Consider the following 26,974-nt stretch of genomic DNA (forward strand, 5'->3'; position numbering starts at 1 on the left):
AATGTGGGTGGTTATATACGTCATATAATGTCATTTTACACATACAAGCATACCCGTTTTCCATACTAATATTATAAAGAGGAAAACTTTATATTTTTGTTCGTTTGTAAAGGATTAACTCAAAAACTACTGTACCGATTTCAAACATTCTTTCAGCGTTAGAAAACTAATTATTTGCGAGTAACATAGACCGTTTTTTTATCACACACACACCATACATTTTATCCCGGTACGGGCAGTAGTTCTCACGGGATGCTGGTGAAACCGTGGGAAAACGGCTAGTCGTAAGATAAAACAGTACTTATGACACATTACCTCCTTTTATCGCCTAATTATTTACACAACATACCATAAGGAAACCCACTCAAAAAGCGAATCAATAGGTTTGACTCACCTGCCGAATTGGGCCTACAACACAAAGTAACTACGTCATCGATGACGTCACGGTCCCTCGGGCGCGTCAGTCAACCGTGGACGGCTGTCAGCGCGTCGGGCAGCGTCGGGCAGTGTCGGGCAGCCCGGTAGCACTTTGCCGATGACGTGCGATAACCAATTGCATTGACTGGTTAACTTTGTTAGTCAGTGTATACAGTTGAGAATACATTATGTATATAGTGTAGATAGTGATAATAGGGACAGTTCATATGTATATTCGTAGTTTATTTAATAAGACTCATATTTATAGATTATATTTATCCGGAAGCATGCAAGATCTTTTACTATATAAAGTATACTACATAACCTATTTTTCATTTGGTCTTTTTAGTGTACAGAGGGTAATTTGGTTTCATAGTCATTAATGTAGACAGTTATCATCAGTTAGAAAATTAAAGATATATTGAAATGTTAACAGATGATATGAATGGTGATAAAGATATATAAAAATATATATATTTATAGTTCATTTATTTATTTATTTATTTATTTATTTATTATGTTAAAAAAAAAAAAAAAAAAAAAAATCTCTCAGTAATGCCCAGCATGGATTTAGACAGTGTGTATTCATACAGAATTTCAACAATCACATTGCCTAAACCTTCAGGAAAAAACATGTAAGTACAGAAGACAGCACATCCTCCTACCTACCCCAATCTGTCATAGATTTTCAACCTATCATTAGTCTAAGGTCCATTGGTACAGTTTGACAGATTCGGGTAGGTTGACTTGCTGGCCTCTGTACACATTACCAACTTACCTTCAGTAATCGATACTGGTCTCAATAACTCCTGTGCGCTGACAATGTAAACGAGTCCACAACGGCACAGTTTAATGCGTCAGACTTTATTGGATGCCAATATAAACATGCCGCTTGAAGAGACGACCTTACTTTGATTGATACTTTTTTAAAGTTATTTTTAGAATTTTTTGGGTCAATTTTCGGGTCATTCCACAAAAGTGTGGCACACTTTAATTATGCGTATATGTAAGAAGTGGAACTCCCAGCTTGAGTCAGTGTTCCTAACGGCTAAAACCTACACAAACTCGTCTCAATCAACTATAAATAAAAAATATGCAGTCTTAAGATGCTATGTGAAAGTCTGAAATTCAAGTCAGTAAAGTCTGATACTCCGTCCCGTTACGGAAGGGGTTATTCGAGGATATACAATCTTAGAAAAAAATATAGCTTATAAATCAAAATATAGGTTTATATTTTAACAGAGTTCGGGATTTAGTTCCCTAGAGGCGCTGGCGAAACTGCTGGAACCTATTTTCTTTTTTATATTTTGACAGATAAACCCTTTTAGTTTCGATATTAGGAATAGATGACGGATCACCGGTAGAGCGGTATTGATATACGGCAGCTAACCCTCACAGGTCAGCATGGGCGTAGCCACACTGGGGCAAGCTGGGGCACTTGCCCCACCCTGGGCCCTGGCTCTGACCTATAAGGTGTCTGATTAAACAATGTTTTTTTCTTATTAACTCTAACTAACAACATCAACAATCATATATTATGTAGTATCCGTAAGTTATTGCACAAAAAAATTTTCGACTTTGAAAAGAGCGCGATCAAAACAAAATGCACGCTCGAGTTCCCGAACGTGCGCGGTACGCGCGTCATTTGCAAGCGAGCCGTATTCCCTAAAAGAATAGTTGCTATGTGGCGTAGCGAGCCGAGCCGTCCATATAATCCAAAAAATAATTCATTGAAGGTCCATCTCGAGATGGAACTGGTAAAAGTGTGCCCAGCCATGTACGCCCTGTACAATAGAACGATCGTTTAGCACAGTGGTTCTTAACCGGTGGTCCGCGGACCACTGGTGGTCCCTGGAGGCATTCCGCCGAGTGGTCCGCGAAGCTTAGCTGCGCGAAGTTGGTATACGTTAAGCATCTAGCTTTATTTTAATCGACTTATCTATGCGAGCGAGGGGGTTTTCGTATGGACGTAAATCGGGTGTGTCGTATCTAGTCCCCCCATTCATGAAAATGTATATTTGGGCGACATTTTGCGTAGTTTTTGGTTTGAGTCTTAAAAAATAATGGCTTATGTTTAACTGATCACCAGATATAGTAACAAATAGCAGACAAAAATAGTAAATGATCACCAAAATGAAACTCGCATTTTAATGTAAAACTATCACCAAAGTTTTAACACTTTGCTATCCTATTTAAGTGAAATTACTCCAAAATAAATCATGCGTAAGCCAAAAATAGTAAACGATCACCAAAATTAAACCACCATTTTAAAGTAAGATTACAACCAAAGTTTTTAAATTCTGCTATCCTATTTAAGCAAAATGAGTCCAAATAAATCATTGTTATCCCAAAAGTAGTAAATGATCATCAAAATTATACCAGCGTTTTAATATAAAATGATAATCAAAGTTTTTACATCTTGCTATCCTGTTTAAGTAAAGTGACTCCAAAAAAATAAGTTCGGCCTGATACAATAAATGTAATAACATTATGGGGACCCTTTTCCTGCACTAGGGTGGAAAATTGTCTATTGCATGCCTCTAAACACACTCTTATCGCAATAAGAGTGTGTTTTCGAGGGAGTGTATTGAGAAACACATTCTTCTTCTTCTTTCTCCTGCCCTGTTCTCAATTTTACTTGGGGTCGGCGCAATATGTCATTTTCTTCCATTTTCCCCTGTCACTCGTCATACTGACACTCACGCATGCATTGCAAGCCGGACACATAACTTAATATGGCATCATAATACTTTATTTGGTAATAAGCCTATATTTTATGGCAATCACAGTGACTTATTTAGGCAAAAATAATACATTAATTTGGTCGTCAAGAGTTGGTGATCATTTACTAAATTTGGTGGTCGAATACAATTTAAAGTGAAGTCGTGACTAAAATAGCTGGTACTATTACATTTTTAGACTTTATTTTTCTGGTGTTCAGTAGATATTTCTGGTTACAAAACTTAGGGTATCAAAGCATTTTATGGTGGTCATTATATTTGTTCCCAAAAATAATTAAAATTTCGCGCTCGCTTCGCTCGCGCATTCAGAAACTATATGCTCTTACTTTTGACTTTTGTCCTGTGTGAGATTGTTTATTTTCTGTACCTGAAAATATAAACCTCTCAAATTAAGAGATTAACAAGTTTGAGATCAACGGCTCAAGATACAAAAAATAGGAGGGCCCCCGCCCTCCCCCGGGGGATAGGTTGACTGCTGCCCCACCCTGAGCCCAAAGCTGGCTACGCCCATGCAGGTCAGTCGCCCCCACGGGAACACAGGCGTGACGGGTATTCATCATTTATTTACTGACCGGAGTGAATATATGGGACGTCTTCTTTCAGTTTATTAATAGAATAGGTATTGAATATATAACCTGTATGACGTATGTGAAATAATGATATTTTTATCTGCTGTGCAAAAGTAAGTATATCCGTACGATTTTACGATTCAACATTGCTCAGTAATTATTAACCATAATTTTAATTTTTTAAAATATCCGCAATTTATGTGAGTCAAAACTCCAATCGAATCAATAACATTTATATTAATTTTCCCTGTTAAATTATTACAATCACGGCACAAAATCGACGCAAGTAAATATTTTAACGTTATCATCAAATTCCGAATAAAGGGACCCAATGAATATTATCTTGATGCCACAAAAGTGGAAAAAAAATAATCAGAGAGGACGGAAAGGGTCGCAGGAGATATCATATTTAAATTGTCAATTTGTAACCGACAATACGATTATGCCCCAACCCCGGGATGAAAGCTGAAAGTACCCCGGCTTCCTTTTGCAAACGTAACAATAACGATTTTCCTGTTTTTCTTTACTAAGAACCTTGCGGTATTTAAAATTTTTTTTCTGTTTAATCTGTAAGGTTTTTTGTAAATACCTACCAGTTTACTTGCAATTACTTAGCGAGGTTATTTTTCAACGCGGACGCAGAGTTAAGAAGTCTTCTAAAGAATAATGTGGCTTTATTTTGGCAAAAAAAATCAAATTACATCCAAAAGTGCTACCAGTAACATTATGGGGGTTTTCTCTTTTAAAAAAAAAAACATATAATTTTCATATAAGACTTTTTTTTGAAACAAACAATTACTGACTAGACACATTTTTTTATCCGCCAGGTTGATTCTCTCTACGGGACAAACATGTTTCGTATAGTTTTGTACCCTAAAAAAATGTTCTGCCCCAAACTACAGGCTGATGCTTTCCGCCGACTATCTGTCAAAAAAACGCCCAAAACAAATTGTTAAACAGCTCACGCCAACCTGTTGGATGTTGTGCGTTACTTGCTAATATTATTTATGTGTGTTTTTTTATAACGTTGGAATTATTAAAATAGATGTTGAATGAAAAAAAAAATAAAAAAAATATATAAATTATAAAGCAGAATAGCGGCAGATAAGTAGATAAGTAGGTACTTATATTTATTAATAGCCTTAGTAGCCTCAAAAGATAAATAAGTGGCTAAAATCCATATACGTAAATTGCTGAAAATGTAGTAAAATTATCCTATTTGCTGTCTGTATGTTACACCTTCCTAAAACCACAAACATTTCCAAAACAAATTCACCCTGTATAATATTATAACATGCGTGATCAACGGTTGTATGTCAGTAACAGAACTATAAAATTATAATTGTTACCAACAGTTAATGTTCAGCGTAGCTTTCCGTTACAATTACAACTAATATTACTATTACACACGTTATCAATTAAAACGTTTACTATTTCAATTCATGTTTCGATAAAAAATGCTATTAGTGGTTGAATAATTATTACGACTTCGGCATCATTATAAATATCGATTTTAACCTTACAATAAGTAGGCTTTGTTTCTGTCTTTTACAGATTCAGTAAATAATGGTATTCAGTAATTAGGTATGATGTGACTACTGATGTTATAAAACTGAAGAGTTCGTCGGAACTGAAGAGTATAGATGTTTCACTGGGGACCTAATTTTCAATGACGAATCATTTAGCAACATCACTCTTGTTCAAATATGTTCGCTGTTAAACATTACCCTTTCTTTTCAAAATATACAGACATAAACAAATATAAAATACTGCAAGTTTAACGTATGTTTCATATGAATTCTATAGTTTTCCGGCTCGACGCCAACTTTAAAACGTCTGTGAATTGGACAGGTGTCAGAAACTCGTGAGTAGCCATAACACGTGGCGTAGTATTTTACAACATTATAACGTATCTAGCGTTATAAGTAATAATGTATTGAACGTACACTCTGTAATGTAGAACGTGCAGTCTTTAATTTTCTCGAATCAATCGATTTTAATAGTCTTGACAATGCCATAATAAGGGTTAATTTCGAAAAACGTCCTGTAAAGTTTTCCAGTTCTTTCTTAAAGCTAATTTAAACCTACGTTTCATGTATTTAAGGCCACATAAAATAATAAATCAATTCAACCAGAAATCAACTTACATCTCGACCTCATAAAAATACGGGTCTCTGACTGCTTTATTGAACTCGTAGAAATAAAATAAATATTATCTTATTCTGTATTTCGGTAAAAGTATTTTATTTCTTGGAAATAAGGAACAAGTCGAATCAATATAGAAATAGGGCACAGTTGATTGGTTTTCTCTCATTCGTTTTTCTTCCCCACGAACTCAACAAGAAACAATTATGTATACTAATTTATGGTTGGCTGTGTTCTTTTAAGACTTGGGCTGTTAAGTATCAGTAGTACTGACGAACTAAGTCATATTACATTGTTTACTAACATTGATCAACATAATTTTACAAATGAAACATATGCTTACATGCATTACTCACACCTCATAAAATATTCCTAAAGTTCATGGCAAAGTGGCCATTTAAATTATACTTAGTTAAAAGCAATCCAGTCTCGTTTTACCAAATCATGATCAAAAGCAGTCCAAACACAGCCTCTCTAAACCTTGTATCTTCCCTTGTAAATTATCCGCTTCATCCACGGTTCAAATGAAACCGATGCCATAAACTGCAACGTTCACATCCTTAGGTCGGTACGTCGCGCGGTGATGTCGTCATGGAGGTGGTGTTGCCGCTGGCGGTGGTCTGCGTCCTGGTGAGCGCAGCCCCCAACGCGACGCGCGCGCGCCGCCCCGACGACCTGCCCGACGAGCCAGTGCTGCCTGAAGATGATGATGAATTGCACAGATTGGAGTACTACGATGAGGAGCGGATTAATATATCAGGTCAGTGACAGACAGTATTTACAATAAGTAGAATAAAGACACAGTAAGAAGTATATAGGTAAACCATAGAAGAGAGCAATGGAAACCAGAAGAAATTGGTCACTTTGAAACTTTGAAATCGTAAAATATGCCGTTATTTGTCAAATCTATCAACAGAGAAAAATTATGTGTGAAATGTGGGGACAATATGTGTCTTGAAAACATTTCGAAATTCATCTGGATTGTTTCCTTTCATATTAAAGATTGTGTAACTATCCTATTTCCAAGGCACCCAACTATTACACGTGACAATACCCGAACATCCGTAAACAGACACAATCGTAAATAATAGCAGGAGGCCTTATCGTGACACGTGTCAGGATATAGGAAGTGTGCTCTCTATTTATTACACTTACGTTTTTGTCGGGACCTAGCAGAGTAGTTTTCATGTTCTTAACGCATTCTCCGGTACCTAAATGAAAAATTCTATTTACGTAACTAAGAAGTTCATGAACTCATACAGGGAGAATACCTACAAACTTTGTCATTCTTTCAAAAACAGGCAAACTTATATCAACAACAATAAAATATTAAACGTTAAACATTCCGCGCAACTTAGTCTTACTCACGTAACTTACAACTTAACTGTATGCCAAGCTAATCCATTTAGTGCAAGTCAAAACAATAGTACGACGCGTAATGGAGTCAAATGCAGTTTAGTGTTAGACTAGAGCTGAGCTCTTTATTGCTGTTTGTAGGCTCTTGTAAGGCTTCGCTTTAGCTTAGAACTTTTGTAAGGTAGGTTAGTACGACCTTCATCGTTATTAGGCTTGTAACGTTGTTTGCAGAAGATTAATTAGAGAAGCTAATTCGGGGAAAAGACGGGAAAACTTTAGAATGTATAAACCACTTTTTTTCAGGGACTTCTAAATTGGTAGAATCGCATATCAAGTGTTTTAAATCATGCTTTGAATGACAGATAGCCCGGTCAAAATAGACATAAAAGTAATAGTCAAATATCAAAAATTCCCACAGAGCTGATTTTTGGTGGAGAGCTAGATTTGATCATTATAAATAAAATACTAAAAGTCCCCATCGATCCCATGTGTGCGTCAAAAGTTATTCGAGGTCAAATGTCAAAATTTTTGGTTTTTTATGTTTTTTCGAAAACGGTAAGTTTTATCAAAAAAATACATCAGACCAAAATTGTAGATTATAAAATTTTATACAAAAATGGCATTAACAGTTTTCTCCTAAATGTTACCATTCCTGAGATATCGCGCTTCAAAGTATATTCCATACATGACATGCACACATTTCCACGCCACCTGTGAGGTAGTATACTCGGCGCGTTTTTTTTATCGTGGTTTCCCCTGTAGACCTACTCCACTAACTGTCATGACAATTTTAGGATAGTTTAAGGGAATAATTGCCGTCAAGTTCTAATATGATGTCATTATTAATATTAACTATATTGGGTTAACTATTATTGTGATTGTTTTAGATTTATCAGATTCATACAAAAACTCGTGGTGGCCTAGTGGGTAAAGAACCAACCTCTTAAGTATGAGTGGGTTCGATTCCAGGTCAGACAAGTACCAATGCAACTTTTCTAAGTTTGTATGTACTTTCTAAGCATATCTTGGACACCAATGACTGTGTTTCTGATGGCACGTTAAACTGTAGGTTCTGGCTGTCATTGAACATTCTTGGCAGTCGTTATGGGTAGTCAGAAGCCAGTAAGTCTGACACCAGTCTAACCAAGTGGTATTGGGTTGCCCGGGTAACTCCCATATAACCATTTTTGCGAACATAACGTAACCGTTTCGACACTTAGCGTCGACACTGATCTATCTCGAAACATAATCTCGTCGACGTTCCGTGTTAGCGCCGTCGCTGCAACTAAAAATGGGGAAGATCTCGACACAATAAACAAGTAACATTTGGTTTCTAATTTACGTCGCCGTGTCGTAACATTGTTATACCATATTTTAACCAGAGTTAGCACTAATCATTCAATCATTCATTCGTTCGATCAATTTCGTTGGCTCGTGCGTGAGTGACACGACGAATACAAAATACAAGAAATCCCATAATGATGGTTTACTTACCTTGAGTTGATGAACTCAAGGTAAGTTAACAAAGTTTTAGTTTTCATTAATTAATATGGTTTATAATGCTCAAATCTTATTGGGAAAAAAATTTTATTGTGTAATTTCTTTGGATATGTTGATATTTCCAACGCGCCACCGTAATATCATGTTTTCATAATTCTGGCGAAAGAAAAACTTTTGTTAAATAAAATAAAAATATAAAATTATGCACATCGAGTGCTTAAAAGCTTCCATTTAAATACAATATCAAATATTTTAATCCTAATACAAATTATTTTAGCAAGAGTTACTCATAAAATTGATAAATAATGAACTATGAAAAAACATTTTTGATGTTTGTTATGAAAAATATGCTCGTCGCAACTAGTCACAAAGTTACGATAATGTGTCGACACGTGTCGACATGTTACGGCAAATTGTTACAAAATTACTAGATTTTTAAGATGGTTTCTCTTAATATTTGGTTACAGTGTTTCCCAAAGTTTTTATCAAGTCAAGATGCCTTTTTTCATTGTTCTAACCAAAGGAGGCTCATCAGAATTAATATCGCTTGTGCCGAGTACTTGAGTTAAAGACGAAGACGTCTTGTTTTGGCCGAGAAAACGAAAAAACAGCGATTTGGAGCTCGAAAGTTGAAACTTTGGCACTAGGGACTATACCACTAAGCTCCTCCACTAAATTCCGTACTGTTTTCCTGTAAATGGCCTAGAAAAGAATAAGTTTTAAGTTCAATAAAATGGGTATCCGTCAATGTGCCCTACCAACAATGCACATCATGAAAAAAATATTAGGTATTATAATAAAAAAAAAACTTGTGTACGAGTACATTTAGGTACTTGAGATATTTTGGGACGTACTTATTTCTTTTACTCTTCTGTAAAAAGTTGAAGTCCATCGGAATTTACGTAAGGTTTTTGGTTGTTTACTCATTTTAAATTTCATTAAATGGTTGATAATGGCAGAAAACATAGACAGTTTGAGAATAACTGGCTCTCGTCATGTTTTTATATATGCAAGTTAGTGTTAAAGTGTTCTGGAACATCGACTACACATGTTACTACCCAGTTACAACACAATTGTGTCAACATTGCACACTGGTTACAAACCAAACGCAAAGTTTCTAAAATGTGTGGTTACAAATTAAGCTGTAAAGTATCGACACAGCGACCACACAAAGTTACTGAATCTAGTTTCCGTCACATTTTTACTGAACCGTTACAACTCGTAAAAGCTAATCCCTACACAGTCACGTTGTGTCGCACAGTGGATCCAAATTGAAAAATAGTGGACATAGGCAACAAAGTTCCAATATCGATTCGATATTTTTTTATGTGATTCTTCATGATATTCCAGACAACTTTTACTCTTGTGAAATTTCTTCTAAAGTTGATCGTTTGTCTGAAAAAAAAATAAATTAGATTTTTTTGTATGGAGCGAATCACGTTTATTTTTTTTTCTTCAATTGTACGAATATGTTAGGTCTGTGGCGTGAGTATATGATACCTAGGGTCATTCTCTATCCAAGAAAAAATATATCAGCGCCGGCCATCTGCAGCCGCGCGAGTAATCATTCGGTAAAAAAATAATATTTTCTATGACGTTTTTTGCCTTTTAAGATCAATTCAAAGTATATTTTCTGTCTCACTTGGCTGTTTTCACCTTATTTTTGGTTAAATATATAGTTTTAATGGCATATAGGTACTCACAACTAGTAATTCTAGCAGAGGTTTTGTTATTATTGCATGTTATCGGTGGCACCTGGATTGTGATTGATGACTCATTTGTTTGTGCGCTCGTCTAAGCGCATAACTAATTAGTCATCGAAAAATGCTCGTCTCTGATTGGCTATAATTTTTTTTACTACCTGCTACCTGTAAAATAAATATTATTTGTCAAATATAGGTGAAATAGTTTGAGTTTTTATGGGCAAGACGTTGATAATCATTATCTACATAATCTAGCGTATAGTATAAGTTATCGTACGTATGATCGAAAGAAAATTGTGAAATTATTGTAGCCCTGAAAAGGGCTGTTTGTCATACCAGCTCCGATGGGCTTTTGTGGGAACAGTCCAGAGCCAGATCACTTTATTTCTTATTCCAGAAGTAGGTCCGGCAAATTTTCGGACTCTGCTAGGAGGCATTCTTCTTCCTCCATAATCTCGCTATCACAGGGAGGCTCGGTAGTCTGTAACAACTGAATTGCTTCAGGCAACAACTCACCATGAACCTGTTTCGTTATTTTAGGCCTTATGTAGGATATGTCCTTATGTAGGACGATGCTTATCATGACTACTGATGAATCACCGAACCCTGTGGCTGTGTTTGACGTTTTCTGTTTATAGTTACTCTGCGACGAAGAACCATCAAGCCCCCATTTCCAGGTCAACTGAATTCTTCATTTTGAGACCTATCAACAGAATTCACATCTAGTAAAATCCTCTCCACAGTGTGGTCCAATAGCGCTTGCAATTTTCGGTAATCTCCATACTCTCTTGTGGTGGATAACATCTTTTCTTGGCATTTACTAGCTTTGGATAAGATGGAAAGGCAGCACAGTTTTCTTCTTTCAGAAATTTTCGAAGAGCTAAGTACTTCCATCTCGAGAGCGCAAGTGAGGTATAAAGAGCTATAGTTCGGCCATTCAGAGAATGCGTTCCTGACACGTCGCGATTGAACTGACGACGTAATAACATTCATTGATTATTGATATAATAATGTTGTTTTAATGCTCCTCAATTGTTAAAACGGTAAACAACCAGCAAAAATATTTTTATCGTAACTGCAACGCCATTGCAAAGTTACGTCGTCAGTTCAATCGCGACGTGTCAGGAACGCATTCTCTGAATGGCCGAACTATAAGCACTTATCTTCAGAGACGGTACTTAGGCTCTGCTTTTTGAATAGTCGCTCGTGTACTTGGGATAGCGTTTCTGGATTACTGGAAAGGTATTCGACTACTTTTGCCAGATTCGTTTTGCCGTTGTTTTCTTTTGTTAAGTACCAGTGCTGCAACTCTTCCTCTGAATTTTCTTCTACTATGGAAGTAGAACGTCTTTTTTTTTTGCTTATTACTTAATTCTTCGAACGGTTTTCTGTGCTCCTTTTCTGTAGATGTTCCCGCTTCCGTAGTACATACCGCAAGATTAGGAACATGGGAATTCACATCCACTGGCTCAGATAAGTCTGTGTCCGAAAAGCCCAACTCACTTCTCAGGTCAACACTGTCACAAACAGGCCAGTTGATATTTTTTTCCAACCAATTGCGATTATTATTTTATACGATTCATAAAAGTTTTTTGGCTTCTACTCGACTCTATCCACTTTTTATTTAGACTTACTAAAAAACGTCGACAGAACTCCTTGATTAGGTTTTTGTCTTCTTCAGAAACTGTGGTATTCAAAACAGAAATTATACTTTCATATAGAAACATATAATTTTTCAGATCACCACCACTTCTTAATTTCACAAAAAGATCTAGGTTGATACAAAATCCAGCCATAGTTCTAATGTAAATATTAAAATAAATTTTTTTTTTTTTTTTTTTTTTTTTTTTTTTTTTTTTGTGAATGGCATCTCGCAGTTCAGCCTAGGAGGCTGTTTACTGCTTAACCGGACAAATCCCTGTGGATGCCTAGAGTTTAAGGCCTCCAGCCAGGGGCAAAAAAGCTTATAAACTAAGCGACTGCGCTAAGGGCACCCCCTGTGGGGTACGAGCCTCGGCTTAGGGCGTCGCTGACTACAGCAAGGGACAGGCTGGATCATGATTTGAGGGGCGTTTTTAACTTTAACGCTCAGCTACGCGGGCTGGCTAAGCAAGGGTCGGGGGGGGAGTTTGATTTTCTACGCGTACGCGTACCTCGGCGGCGAGGTTTCGGAAGTTTACGGATGTGTTTGTGTTTCCTGAGAGTGCTAGTCTCCCTACGGCTCTCTTGGAGCACTGTGATGGGGTCGTCAGGAAGGGTCAGGGTGTGCCTTGGTCGGCGGAGTTTACTCATCCGCGAAGGTTCGTATCGGACGGCCGATACGATCAATGGGTTGCGGTGCTTGACTGCACCGTCGAAGTGACGCTTGGTGAGGCGTTTGAGAAATTGCGCCACGGTAGGCACTTTAAGATCGACGTGTAACATTTCGTTACGAACGTAGAAGGGCGCTCCGGTTATTCTACGGAAAAACTTGTTCTGCAGGGTCTGCATTCTGTGGATGAAGTGGGGCTTTGCGTGGGCAAAAATGGCTCCCGCATACGTCATGATGGGACGGATCACTCCTGTGTAGAGGCGCAGTTTAGCCTTGAGAGCTAATTTGCTTGACGCATTGGTCAGGAAGTAGAGGCGGCTCATAGCGAAGGCGGCTCTGCCGCGGGCCGCTTTGATGTGTGGAGCGAACGTGAGATGTTTATCTAGGATTACTCCTAGATACTTGGCTTGCTCTTTCCAAGGAATAGGCTTGCCGTTCATGGTGACAGGGGGGGGAGTGCCAGGCTTGTGGCGTGGTCTGCTGAACAGCACCGCCTGGCTTTTGTCCGGGTTCACTTCGATTCTCCACTTCCGAAACCAGTCAGCTAAGTTGTTGACTGCCTCCTGTAGGGTTCGGGCAATGGTTCTAATGTCACGGCCTGTATAGTATATGGCCGTGTCATCAGCGAAGAGTGCAAGTTTAACTTTTCGGGACTTGGGAATATCGCTCGTGTACAGCGAGAAGGCGAGTGGGGAGATGACAGAGCCCTGAGGGACTCCCGCAGTGATCGGGTGTGGGTCAGACAATGACTTGCCGATGCGGTAACGAAAGGTGCGGTTCGACAGAAAGTCTCGCAGGATGAGTACGAGACGATCCGGCACTCCTAGTTGGTATAGCTTATATATTAAGCCATTGTGCCAGACCTTGTCGAAGGCTTTCGCTATGTCGAAGAAGAGCACCCCCGTCGGGAGTTTGCGTTGGAACCCAACGCTAACGTCCTCAACGATACGGTGCACTTGGTGGACACACGAGTGTTGGTTTCTAAATCCAAACTGCTCGTTAGGTATAAGGCTCTTTCTCTCGACATAATCTTTGAGACGCTTATGAATAAGTCTCTCATAGATTTTGCCGAGAGAGGTGAGGAGGCTGATCGGTCTGTAGCTCGAAGGCTCCGATTTAGGTTTGCCTGGTTTGGGTATGCCGATGACTGTGGCTTCTTTCCAGGCTTGGGGAAAGATGTTATTGTTCAAGGCGCCATTGAAGATGGCTACCAATAGAACAATCATTTGGGCGGGAAGGAGTTTGATGACTCTATTCGTGATTCCGTCCCTGCCGGGAGCTTTCCTCGGCTGTAGGTTTTTGATGATGTCCTCTACCTCGTCTACAGTGACGGGGGGTAGGGGGTCATCTGGGTCATCAATGGGTGGGAGGGCTGCTCTACGTTCGACCTCTGCGTTCACCTTTTCGAGGTGGCGCTGGTCGAAGGGTTGTGAGCTGGGGGAGCATTGGGACTCTAAGCTGTCGGCTAGGCATTCCGCTTTCTCGGCATCTTCAAAGGCGATGCTCTTATCGGGTCTGGTGATGGGAGGAATGTTATTGTCCTCGACTGAACGTAACTTCCTTTGGAGTTGCCAGAAGGCGAGGTGAGTAGGCTCAAGTTCGCTCAGCGTCTTGTCCCAGCGGCTCGAACGTAACTCCGCCATGCGTGTCTTGACAGCACGCTGCAATCTGCGCATGTGGGTTTTGTTCTCCTCGCAGGGAAAGGCGCTGTAGGCACGTGTGGCTGCATTCTTCTCGGTTAGCAATTCACGTACGTCGACGGGCAGTTTCCATCGTTGATCACTCAACTCTGGGACTTCCCGTGAGCAATCCTCAATTATGGATTGCACGTGCTCTGTTAACGAGTCGATTGCGACCGTCGTGTCTGCGACTGAGCTAATGTGATCGGGGATTTTATCAAGGTGGGGTGACGTGGTAGATTCCAGCTTTTCGCTTACTTTCTTCCAGTCAGTTACCAACCTGGTAGGAGTTGGAGCGTCCGGGTCTAGGCCCGTTCGAGACTCTAGGTGTACTAATACTGGCCTGTGGTCTGAAGTAAGCTCGTGGATGGTTTCGATTTGCTTCAACCTGAGGTTAATGTTCTTGAGTAGAGCTATGTCAAGAACGTCAGATTGCTGCGACGTTTTGTGAGGAAAGTGGGTGTGCTCCATTGGGGCGATCGGGTCAAAGTGAAGAGTACCGCTAAGGTTGAAAATAGTTTTGCCTCTGGATGTAGCCAGTCTGCTGTTCCAGGCTGGGTGTTTGGCGTTGAGGTCCCCTGCTATGATTACAGAGTTGCTCAGGCCGAAGAGAGTGGTGAGGTCTTTTGCGAGAAGGGAGTGATTTTCCGTCTCCCCCTTTCTTGGAGTCATGTACGCAGAGACAATTGTCACTGGCGGGTGATTCGTCATGCCTAGCCGGCATAGAGATACTTCTAGAGTTGACTCTAGGACTGGTGGGTCTAATCGAATGCAGTGCAGAGATTTCTTATAATAGATAAGAGTGCCTCCGCCTGGGCCGCGCGACCGATCATTGCGCACTAAGTTGTAGTTAGCAATTTTGGGGTCGCGGTTGTGGGGTTTGAGAAAGGTTTCCTGGATAAGGAAGACGTCAATTTGGTGATCGCAAAGGAAGTTTGCGATCTCCTCTTTCTTATCATTCATGCTGTTTGCATTGAAGTAAGCCAATTTTAGGGAACGCGGTTTGTGAGACGACGTTGTATGGGACCTATCCATATTCAGTCGTAATTTAGTGCCCCTAGGGCCCGCTCTATGTCTGGGTATCTACCCAGAATCTCAAGAAGCTTTTGGGCATTGTTGCCCGCGGCCTTAACCTCCGCCGCCATGCGATCGGCAGCAGGGGTGAAAAACGCTCTATAGGCGTTGAAGATGATGTCGATTGCCCTTTCCCCGTTGGGGGGGGCAGGGGAATTTCGCACTGGGCCTGGGGCTTGTGCGGTAGGGGTCGGGGCGGGGGTGGTTCTCCGCTCGACCAAGGTTGAAGGAGTTACTGGGGGAGGGACAGCGGTGTCCATTAACCCCGGGATGGATGGGGTTGCAGTGGGACGCAGGGAGGGGAAGGCTCTCTGGTGATTGAGAGCGTTCCATGGAGACGGTCTCTGTGGGCTGAGTCTGGCGGGGGGGGGTTGGGAGGCCTTCACCGAAGGACTCTCCCTCTGTTGCCGCGCGCTGTGGCGTTTGGCCAGCCTCCTTTGGGCTAACTTGGGGGCTTTCGGACAGCCCCTGTAATTGGCGGGGTGACCCGCTTGGCCGCAAAGCACGCAGCTTGGAGGCTCCGTGCATTGCGTGACATCTTTGGGGCGGGGGCAGTCCGCCGTGGAATGGGCCCCTAGGCACTTAACGCACCTGTGCGGGGCGAAACAATTGCCTTGGCTGTGACCATACAGCTGGCATCTATGGCATTGTCCTACTATTGAGGACTTGTAGGGCTTTTCGACCTTAATGCCCGTGAGCGAGCAGATCGATTTTATCTTGAAAATGGGGTGTGGGCCGGTGGTCTGCTCACAAATGACCAGTACCATGTCGTACTGGTCACCCCCGCGCGCCTTGTGTAGGCGGTGCACTTTTAAGGCCGGGATGTCTTGGGCCTGGAGGTCTCGGAGGATCTCCTCGGTGGAGATCTCCCTAGGGACGCGTCTAATGACTACCCTTACCGGGATATCCTCCGGCAGGGAGTATGTGTGGAAGGCGATTTGCCTACCACGAAGTTCGCGAGATAGATCGCGGAAATCGGTAGTGGATGGGACCTGTACTCGGATCCCTTGGGCCGTGGATCTGGCCGATGTGTAATTGATTCTGCGCTCCGCGCAGAATTTGGACACTTCGGTCCATTTCGATTTGTCCTGTATGTACAGGGGGGGGGGGGGCTTTCAGCTTCCTAGCTGATGACGTAGGCGTGGCCGGTGAGAGGGCCATGGGGCTGTCCGGTCGGCTGCTCGGACCAGCTATAGCCGACGGTTGAATTGGGCGGGCCGCACGAGGGGCCATCGGCGATGAGGGGGGAGAGGGGGAGGCCGGAGAGTCAGCCATTGGACTGGCCGGAGAGTCAGCCATAGGGCTGGCCGGCCTAGATGGACGGGGGGAAGGCGGTCTGTAAACCGCTTGAAGTGGCTGAGGGGGGGGGAGGGGGAGAGGGGGGAGAGGCCTTAGGGGCTTTTGACCCCTTCGATCTCTTCCCCTTCCTCCTCTTACCCCTCTCTACTAATTGAAACTCGTCCTCGGATGACGAGTTTCCACTCGTGGTGAGTGGGGATCGGGAGCGTGAGCCGGAGCGGGAGCGGGCGCCCGCGTCGGATAGAGCGTTGGCGCACTCGACTGACTCCTGAAGGGAGGCCAGTCTTGCGCCATAACGCCTTTGGAGGTCGGCGTCCTTCGCCACGACCTCCAGGATGTAGTTAATTACGACGTCTTGCGTCATAATTAACTACTTGCTACACAGGATGGGGTGGGGGGGGTTGGGGTAGCTAACCTACCTATGCCCCGAGGAGACACGTTAAACGTGAGCTCCTCGAGCGGACACTTCCCCAAAGGCGCCCTCCCTCGTGTTTTTCCTAGCGCTGCGCTAGCGAGAAGAAAAACACAAACAAACTCGCTAGCTGAGCTGACAAGTGTCCTTCGGCCTGAAGGGCCACTAACCTAACTCCCCAGGTGGGATCTCCTGGGGATGTGTACCCTCCCTGACGGGTGTGGTCAGGGAGGTGAGTGCCTACTGTGAGCCCTAAGCTTGTAAGCCCGCTGGTAATCTTAATGCCCAGTGGGTCCCTATGGGTCTTGCGACCGAACCGGGCCGTTGGGGTAGAGACACCCAACCGTCCCGGGTGCGGCTGTGGACAAACGGGGGTTAAAGAGCACTGCTGGCGACTAGGGGGCCCCCCAAGGCCGTTTCGCAGGTCCTTCCACCTGACTGCCTAGCCCTGAAGGGGTTCGGCGGGTGCGGTGGGTCTGCACCCTCCCGGGGTCGTTGGCACCGTTAGGTTTCCACCCGGGAACCACGAAACTGTGGATTTACCCTGAGGGGGCTAATCTAATTATTAGACGTCGTATGTTATAAGAAACACTTAGTATCAGTTGCCTTGAAAAAGGCAACTTCAACTAATAAGCCCTTTACTAGACTACGACGTAGCACTACGGTGTAGCGCTACGTGCAGTTCGTAGCAGGGGGCGGGGCGTCGCTCGTAGCTAGCAGCTACGGCGAGATCGGCGCACGCAGAGACGCGGCGCGAGCGGGCGGTGTGCGGGGCGCGGGGCGCGGAGGCAGCAGCGTGGACTCGGAGAGCGTGCGTCGCTGGCGGCGGCCGGGAGCGGAATTATTAAAATAAAAGTATTTCACTTTGTATTTATAGTCAGTGTTAATTACTCAAGTAGTGAACATATTAACATGACAGCAGGTAGTAAAAAAAATACAGCCAATCAGAGACGAGCATTTTTCGATGACTAATTAGTTATGCGCTTAGACGAGCGCACAAACAAATGAGTCATCAATCACAATCCAGGTGCCACCGATAACATGCAATAATAACAAAACCTCTGCTAGAATTACTAGTTGTGAGTACCTATGTGCCATTAAAACTATATATTTAACCAAAAATAAGGTGAAAACAGCCAAGTGAGACAGAAAATATACTTTGAATTGATCTTAAAAGGCAAAAAACGTTATAGAAAATATTATTTTTTTACCGAATGATTACTCGCGCGGCTGCAGATGGCCGGAGCTGATATATTTTTTCTTGGATAGAGAATGACCCTAGGTATCATATACTCACGCCACAGACCTAACATATCCGTACAATTGAAGAAAAAAAAATAAACGTGATTCGCTCCATACAAAAAAATCTAATTTATTTTTTTTCAGACAAACGATCAACTTTAGAAGAAATTTCACAAGAGTAAAAGTTGTCTGGAATATCATGAAGAATCACATAAAAAAATATCGAATCGATATTGGAACTTTGTTGCCTATGTCCACTATTTTTCAATTTGGATCCACTGTGTGTCGTATCAGTTACGAAACTGTTGCGACTTGTTACATCTTTATCATATCTGCGACCAAAAATGGCTGTATAGCTGGGTTAAGGGGGTCAGATAGGGCAGTCGCTTCTTGTAAAGGACTGGTACTTAGCTACATCCGGTTAAACTGGAAGCCGACCTCAAAATAGTTGGGAAAAGGGCTCGGAGGATGATTTGATACTACAATCATTTTTGCAATTGCAAAAAATAATGTCAGTAGTTTTTCTGGAGCAGGTGGGAGTAAAGTTTTAATAGGGTCCAGATATTATGTATCAATTTCCAACCCCAGTCTTCTGGATAAAAATGGAAATGTCGAAGGAAAATTAGCATGCGATAATTTTCTACACTTTAAAAGCGGATTGTGCGCGACTTCAGCGGTTGAAAAAATTTTGTTCTGTGTTTAGTAATGCAGAACCATGCCTTAGGACTGCAGTACGCTGATATTTAGGATTTAAAAGTGGGCAATCTAGCCTTAGCGACAAGCCACGTGAAGGTAATTCAAAACCCCATATGACCCAAGATAATATCGAGGCTATGCGGCAGTTAATTGTCGCAGACCAACATGTAACATACCGTGACATGGATCCGTGGGCATTACGATTGTTTTACATTCCCCAAAATTAAGTAGTCTTCGTGGTAAACGTTTCAGCACACCTGAAAAAGCTGTTGACTCATACAAATCGGCCAATTTGACTACCCTCACTTCAGAATGGAATAAATATTTCAAGAACTGGGTTTAATGCATGCAAAAGTGCATTAAATATTGCGGAGAATTCTCTGAAAAACAATAAATGGTGTTAACCTATTAGATTGTCTATACTTATTTCAAACGACAAAACTTAAAGGCAGCCGTCGTACATACGTGGCTTGTATGTGCATATCATGTGTAGTGTGACTCTTTGAATCGCGATATCTCAGGAATGGTAAGATTTATGAGAAAACTGTTAATGCCATTCTTGTAGAAAATTTAAAGATCTACAACTTTGGTCTGGTGTCTTTTTTTGATAAAACTTACCGTTTTCGAAAAAAACACAAAAAACCAAAAATTTTGACATTTGACCTCGAATAACTTTTTACGCACACATGGGATCGATGGGGACTTTTAGTATTTTATTTATAATGATCAAATCTAGCTCTCCACCAAAAATCAGCTTTGTGAGAATTTTTGTTATTTCAAATGTCTATTTTGACCGGGCTACAGAACATTTTACACAAAACAACATTTGCTTCAGCATTTTTAGAATATGTTTTATAAATATTCATGCCCAACTTTGAACAAACTCCACCGTTCTACTCCGGAATACTTTATTGTTCGTTCACATGTTAACACTATTTTGTTGTATATCGCATGCATTGTCAACAACAGAAAGCGAAAAAATGTATTCAAAGCGAAAACTTCTGTCTGCAATTCATATAAAACAATAAAACGGAAATAAACGTCGTACGACACTTCGCGTAAAGCCGGGCTACGGGCAGAAATGGGAAACTTTACTATGATAGCCAGACGAGACATTTGGGCTATGCAGCTGTACTTCAGATGTCACGATGAAGGGAAAGGCAATAAGCTAACTTCTTTTAAGCTTTTGGAACTGTCTTAACGAACCAAGTGGAAAATCAATTTGAAGCGATAACTTTTCGAAGACGTGTGTCTTCAGCTTAAAGCTGTATACTTACAAGCCAGAAATCACACCAGTTTACTTCTGTAAAAACTGTAAAGTACAGAGGTTGTGAGGAATACATGACATGACCAGAAAAAGCCTAATATACTCTGCACATATTTTATGCTACACCGATCTAATCATTTAATTAAACACAACATACCTAAAATCTAATGCAAGCACCTTTACTGCAAACCCAGCCGAAACAAAAGAGCTATCATTATCTACCGAATTACCACATATTATTTGGAGCTGACCTTCGTTGTCTCCCACTTAGTGGAGCTCCAGACATTATGCAAGGGAGCTGGCAGCCAGCCAGCTACGGACAAACAGCCTTCCAATAATGTATAATGAAATTGCTGAATTGATGCGACCCCGCCCTCTCCAACCGCTGTGTGGTATATTCTGATCGATTGTTTTTGGAGTTTTGGTGGTATTATGGAAGTATTTTAAAGTTATATGAGAAAATACGCCAGCTTTTTTATCCGCGTCAAGTCATTTCCTCGATGAGTGGGCTATAAATTAGTGGGATATATAGCTTTTTTTTATTGGAACAGTAGACACCTAAAATTGACGCATTCGAACGAAAAGATGGTACCTACTTCATAAAGAAAGCAGTCCAGACCCTATACACGCTTTTGCACTATGTCTTTAAAAAGCACCATTAACGGACTATTTACTGCTTCCCTGGTAGATAAAGGCACTTTTCATGCAGTGAATCGAATCAAGCTATAAATAAAGAAGTCGTTACAAACCAACACCTTCCTCTTGTAAAAGTTCCAGTTTATCTGCGAACGGATGAGGAAACACGTCTTCATGAATCGCATACTGACTGGCTGCATAATTCATAATGCGCGGGAACTATGAATAATTCCAATGTAAACCGTTCGGTCCAATTGCGCTAGACTTAGCTTAGTGCAGCTGCCGTAAGTTTGGCAAACCGGCAGACAGGTTAAACTTGAGAGAAACGTAATTATAAACAAACTTAGGTCATTCTTCCGCATCTGATTCAATCCCGCCAAGACTTTATTTTGTCGTAACTGTATATTCTACTTGTATTTTTTCATTTTGCACTGTCACAATCCTATACAAGCTGTTGATTTGCATCCGTGCCATATTCAAGGAGGTAATTATGCTAATGATTCTTGACCCAAATCAATAAAAAAATTGGTACGTAATTTTTTTTCTTTATTTTTTTTTCGGAATTTCGTAAATGTCATCTAGCCTTATTTAAACTTGGCGCGTATGTTACTGGCGTTAAAACCGTGGTGCACCCTCACACAAACGCAAACACAAAGCATACACTACGATCACTCATAAATTTCATTCATAAAATTGGATTACTTCAGAAATACCACGACATTGCAATGACAAAAAAATCAGTGCATATTAGTTATTTCCCATCTACTGTAATTCCAATCGATTATTTACGTATTGTATGTCCTCCTCCTGAACTATGGCACAAATGCAAATCAACACCTTGTATAAGAAGGTTTCACAAAATTCTAGATTAAAAGTACACAAAGTCCCCAAGGTACAGATTAAAGATATAAACCAATAGGTTCAATGAACTAACAAATATTGCTATTTTTATGTGTAGTCAACGGACGGGTAAGTATCTATTGAAGGCAAAGTTGAGTGCTATAACGACCCCGACATCGGAACTATTGCTAACAACCTAACATTTGTGACACATGATAAATGTATTGGTTTGCCAAAAATACATTACGTACATGTAACTTTCTATGTATACTTAGATATTTCTTTGTCGCTGTTTCATAACTCAATAGATACTCCGCTTGTATATATCTACCTTTTTACAAAGCAACATTTGAATATTTAAATTAATTTTGTTAACAATATCTTTGGTTTTATGTTTTAATATAGCAAAGCAAAATGAACAGTGTATATTCATATTGTTTGCCAAAAACGAAGAGTGACTTCAATGCAAAAGATTGAAATATGCAGTAAAAATAGGCATTATCACATATTTGTCTGTTTCAGCTGTATACCAGCATAAAACGAGTAAGTCATTATTTAATTTATAAGGGCTATTAGGTAAGTATGCATTTATTTTCGTAAGTGCAATACCTACGTACCTAACACCTTTGCATGCGTTTGTAATGTCTATTATCCTCGATTATCCTCAAAACTTGACTTGACCGCAAGTATTACATCGACAGAGTTACAAATTCAAAGAGCAGTTGCAAACTGGTATAGGTACAGTTATTTACCGAAATGCTGACTAAAATATAACTATAACTATAGCTAACATTGTTTGTGATGGCAGTTGAAATGTTCTACTAATTTAAGATAGAAGTAGTATCCTTCTACTCTGTTTACTACAAAACTGTTACCGTGCTCTTTAAAATATTAAACGCAGTAGAAATAAATTAAAAGTAGGTAGATACTAAATCAACAAGCTTTCGGGTAACTTTAAATACACCGGGTACAGAAAAAAAATCGGGCGGCCAACTGATTCAGAAAACTAATTTAACTTAAAATCCGCGATATCAGAATAAGAGAAGGAAAATACTAACGAAAAACGCAAATAAATGAAATTATTTTTTATTTTATTATAAGTATGTTTAAAATCATTTTGTAGCTTTCGCTTGTGTGTGTCGGTGTTATGACTAGTTACAGCGTCAGATGTTTATTTCTTTCTTTTTATAGGAGAAAAACTAACTATTAAAACAAAATTAAGACTCTTCTAATCTAACTGACAGACGTGTGTAGCTGGGGAATTTGTTGCGCCACTTCTACTTCCCAGCAAAAACACATAGGAAGTGGTGAAAGGCGGGCGTTTTTGGGGGCTGTCACCATGTCATGTAATTTTGACGTTCGCAAAGTGCCTATTTTCAGCTTATTTTGATATTTTTTTCAGTAAATTTAATTTGAATACGGCTTATCACACATTTTTAAAATAAACGGTACAAATTAGTAAAACAGTTCAAATATACAATTATTGCGGTATGAATTACCACAAACCGAAGATAATAAGGACCTATAATAATATAGTTATTGTTTACCTGTTTGTCTGTGTTTACCGACCGATAGCTTCAAGGTATCTTCGTCTCGTTCACGGAGGCAGGAAAGATGAGTGGAGATGTCATAAGGCAGGTAGGTCACAAGCGCCTTCTTGTAGGTCAAGTAACGTACGTCAGGCTTGATCAGTTACTTAACTGACGAGACGTTCGGGTTCCTTGTGAAACAAAGAGGAATCATAATTTAATGGTGATTCAGTTTTAAAAAAATGGGCAGGTTCTAATGGCATGTGAAGGAGCTAAAAACGTTCCTCGTCCCCCAATTTGGCGCGCTACTATAATTATATACTTGGAGATTTTGCGTTGTATGACATCTCCGCTAGTCATTTTGTCCTCCGTGGTCTCGTTTCAGTGTTGAAGTGTCCTAGACCTAATTATATGGTGTCACACAAGAATATGCTGGAATCGTCTGGAATGTTCTGTGGTGGCAATTAGGGTTTCTCAGAAATATAATGACAAATTGCTAATTTAGTTTCGGGGATTTGAAATAATTAGAATTTGTTTGAAATTAAACCTCTTTTTGGTGTTTTCTGGGATTTAGTACATGCGATATAATTTTACTTTGCATACAAATTTGGATAACATTTTAATAGATTTGGAATCATATTTGCAAATTGTGGTCCATACTTTCAAAGCCCAAGCTTATTATAATTTGAAAGTTAAGGATAAAACTCAAATGTTTTTTTTCGATTTTATACTTATAATTAATTTATTGCCTTTTGTAGAAATAATGATTTAGACTACACTTAATTAATAATTACCATTCGTAATAAATAGGATTTTTGCTACAAATCCTCGCATCCTCCGGATTTAACAAATAGGTTTCTGTAACGCGACGGGGTGACAACACGATTTATACGACAAGGATATTCTCGATACGCATTGTTTTGACATGTGTCAAAAAATAGTAAACGCATTCCATTTTTGTTCTGTAAAAATATTCTTTTTCGTGTGTAGGTGCAGGTTGGGTTATGTAAGTAATAATAATGTGTTATCAAATCTATTCAAAATAAAAACATCTCCTCTTCCGTCTGTCTTGTTCGCGACAAACTCTAACACTACTAATCAAGTCCTTTTCCTGCAATTTTCTATAACAGACATTGGGGTTGGTGCGGAAGGTTTACCCTAAAGCCCGCTACTACTTATTAAATTAAATTCAGGGCTCTTAAATACGAGCTACCGCATTGCGGCTTCCCCATAACTGACGCCTGATAAACTAATTTGTGCGCTATCTTTTAGCCAGATTAGAAATTCGGTTCCTGTTTTCTGCAAATATATTGACGTGTAGCCCTTTTTTGTGTAGTTGATAGATATCTAATTCGTTGGTTTAAGTAAAGTTGCATGTTTTGTTGTCAAAGCACTTAAGAAGCTCAAACATTTTCAGGTTATATTTTTTCGTGCTGCACAGTAGAAAACTGGACAACAAAACATAATAAAATACGAACCAACACCATTCACAGTAACTCAGTATAGCTAAACAAAGGAGTAGTTTCCAGCACTACCTTGGCCTATATTCAAACGGGCGTCAAAAGTTTTTCCAATAAAACAAACAACAGCGCATTCATCATCTCATGGTCACCTCTGACTGTCCACAGTTTACTTTAGAGAGGCTCACCCTACGGCTAGCTGTCACTCGCGATGGAATCTCTAAGATAAGTGGCTATTTCCATTCCGCAATCAGTGTTAATATCATTGGCCGTCGTAATCACAGCGTGGTAAATCTGATTTTACAGGTTGGCCTTAAAACTACCACTGCTGGGCAAAGACATACCCTAAGCAAGGGGGTTTTACCCATACCGCGCTATGTACGATATTTTTTAACGTCGAAGAAGACAAGTAGCTGATGTTGTGATTGTAGAAAACCAAAACAAAAGCCACTTATGCTTTTATTTTTGGAACTACAATTCAAAATAGTTATGATCAACATCATAACGTTTCAATCCACTTGAACGAGCGAGTGCATTATACGGTGGCGTAAATCATAAATTATTTGTGCAACTAACTGTGAAATACGTCCACTCGTAAATTATGAAATCTCTCAGCTGCAGGCCAAGGATTTGAGACATATTTCTTCGGAGATTTGTGCAGCATCTTTGAGATATTTACGAAAGTACATCTTCACTTACTCCCGGGAAATACGAGTGTGGTTTAGCTGTTCAGACATACCTATTGCGAGATTAAATTATTTTCATGGATACGCCTGGGTTCTGAGGGGACTTCACGAACCAGTTTAGAAGGGAAACTATAACCTTCTTTTATAGAAAAAATAATATAAAGATAATCCACCCACATTTTTAGTGCGTTCAACCAAACAAATTATTCAGCTTCATAATATAAGTATTCATATATTAGTAATCATGGTCCCTAGTAGTAAGGGAAGCGACGACCTACAATGTTTTACGGCCAATAGCAAAACAGATATGCTATCGACGCGGCCCGAATAGGACACTGATCTATTTAGCAAAAAAAACTATCGTGTATTCTATGTCAGACTTGTTTTGTTCGTAGATAAGGCTCTGTGGATTGTTCTCCGTGGAGTGGATGACAAATGAGAGATTTTATTTGATTATTCTTTTCTAGACAAACGTCCCAGGGCTGTCAGTTTTCACTAATGAGACCCATGCCATGCCATGAGAAAAATTCGGACGCTGACTGTTTGCTTACTCGCCAATTTGTACCGACAGCCAATTCACAGACATTCACAAGTATCATGTGTGAGTTGTGTTCAGGAAATTAGCTCTTAGATCTTTTCTAGAGAGAAAATTCGTAAGTAAATAAGGGACTACCTTAGCATACCAAATGACTTAATTTGTTGGCTGTAATAACTACGCCTGAGAAAGATATAACAGATTGCATCCCAAAACTCAATCTAGGACTTTTCTGGAACCTTCTAATGCTTCAAACCTATACTTCTGTGTTTTTGACTTCTCAGTACCAGCGTACATTAGGAAAGACGAATTTCCCTCAGATGTATCAATTCGTCCCGGGCGCGCCCTTGAGCCTGACCTGGTTACCTTGACCTCGCATTATGGGAGATTACTTGGGTCTATCGATCGACACTGCAGTTATAGATTATGGTACAATATGATATTATGAGTTAGCCGCACATACCTATCTGTGCTTGGAGTCTCCCGTATATGGTATTAATAGGCAGGGAAAAAAATATAGCTTACCTAGTCTTCAAGAAAAAGATTAGTACCTAACTACTTTTGTAAATTTAAATTAATTAACTGATTTTCTGTAGCAGTAATATAAAATGTTTGTCGTTTGCACGGAGGAAGGAAAGACAGTTGTTTGAAATTCGAAGGTTCTAAGTTGCGGTGGAAAGTCGACGTTTGGATAATTATAGGAAGTAGAGTTCCTATAATTTTATGTGTCCCCCTTTCGAAGTTGTTTCATGTGCGAGTGAAATATTTATCACGACTTAGTAGACACTTATAGACAACGTACCTATTTAAGTAATCCACTTGTTATTTTATGCCAAATGTTAAATAGCATTGCAAGAGACTTTTCTTTAGCTGTTAG

The 26,974-nt window shown here is 40.2% G+C and overlaps 1 protein-coding gene across 2 annotated transcripts in view; it reads left to right on the forward strand.

Annotated features, from left to right (window-relative positions):
- LOC124631665 overlaps nt 1–26,974 on the forward strand; it is a 65,676-nt gene that overhangs the window by 14,422 nt on the left and 24,280 nt on the right. For both annotated transcript variants that reach the window (XM_047166166.1, XM_047166165.1), the window contains exon 2: nt 6,437–6,632. In XM_047166166.1, coding sequence (XP_047022122.1) covers nt 6,464–6,632 — 169 coding nt within the window. In that variant the 5' untranslated portion in view covers nt 6,437–6,463. The remainder of the gene's footprint in view (nt 1–6,436; nt 6,633–26,974) is intronic.

Source organism: Helicoverpa zea, chromosome 7, assembly GCF_022581195.2.
Source record: "Helicoverpa zea isolate HzStark_Cry1AcR chromosome 7, ilHelZeax1.1, whole genome shotgun sequence".
Lineage (NCBI taxonomy): Eukaryota > Metazoa > Arthropoda > Insecta > Lepidoptera > Noctuidae > Helicoverpa > Helicoverpa zea.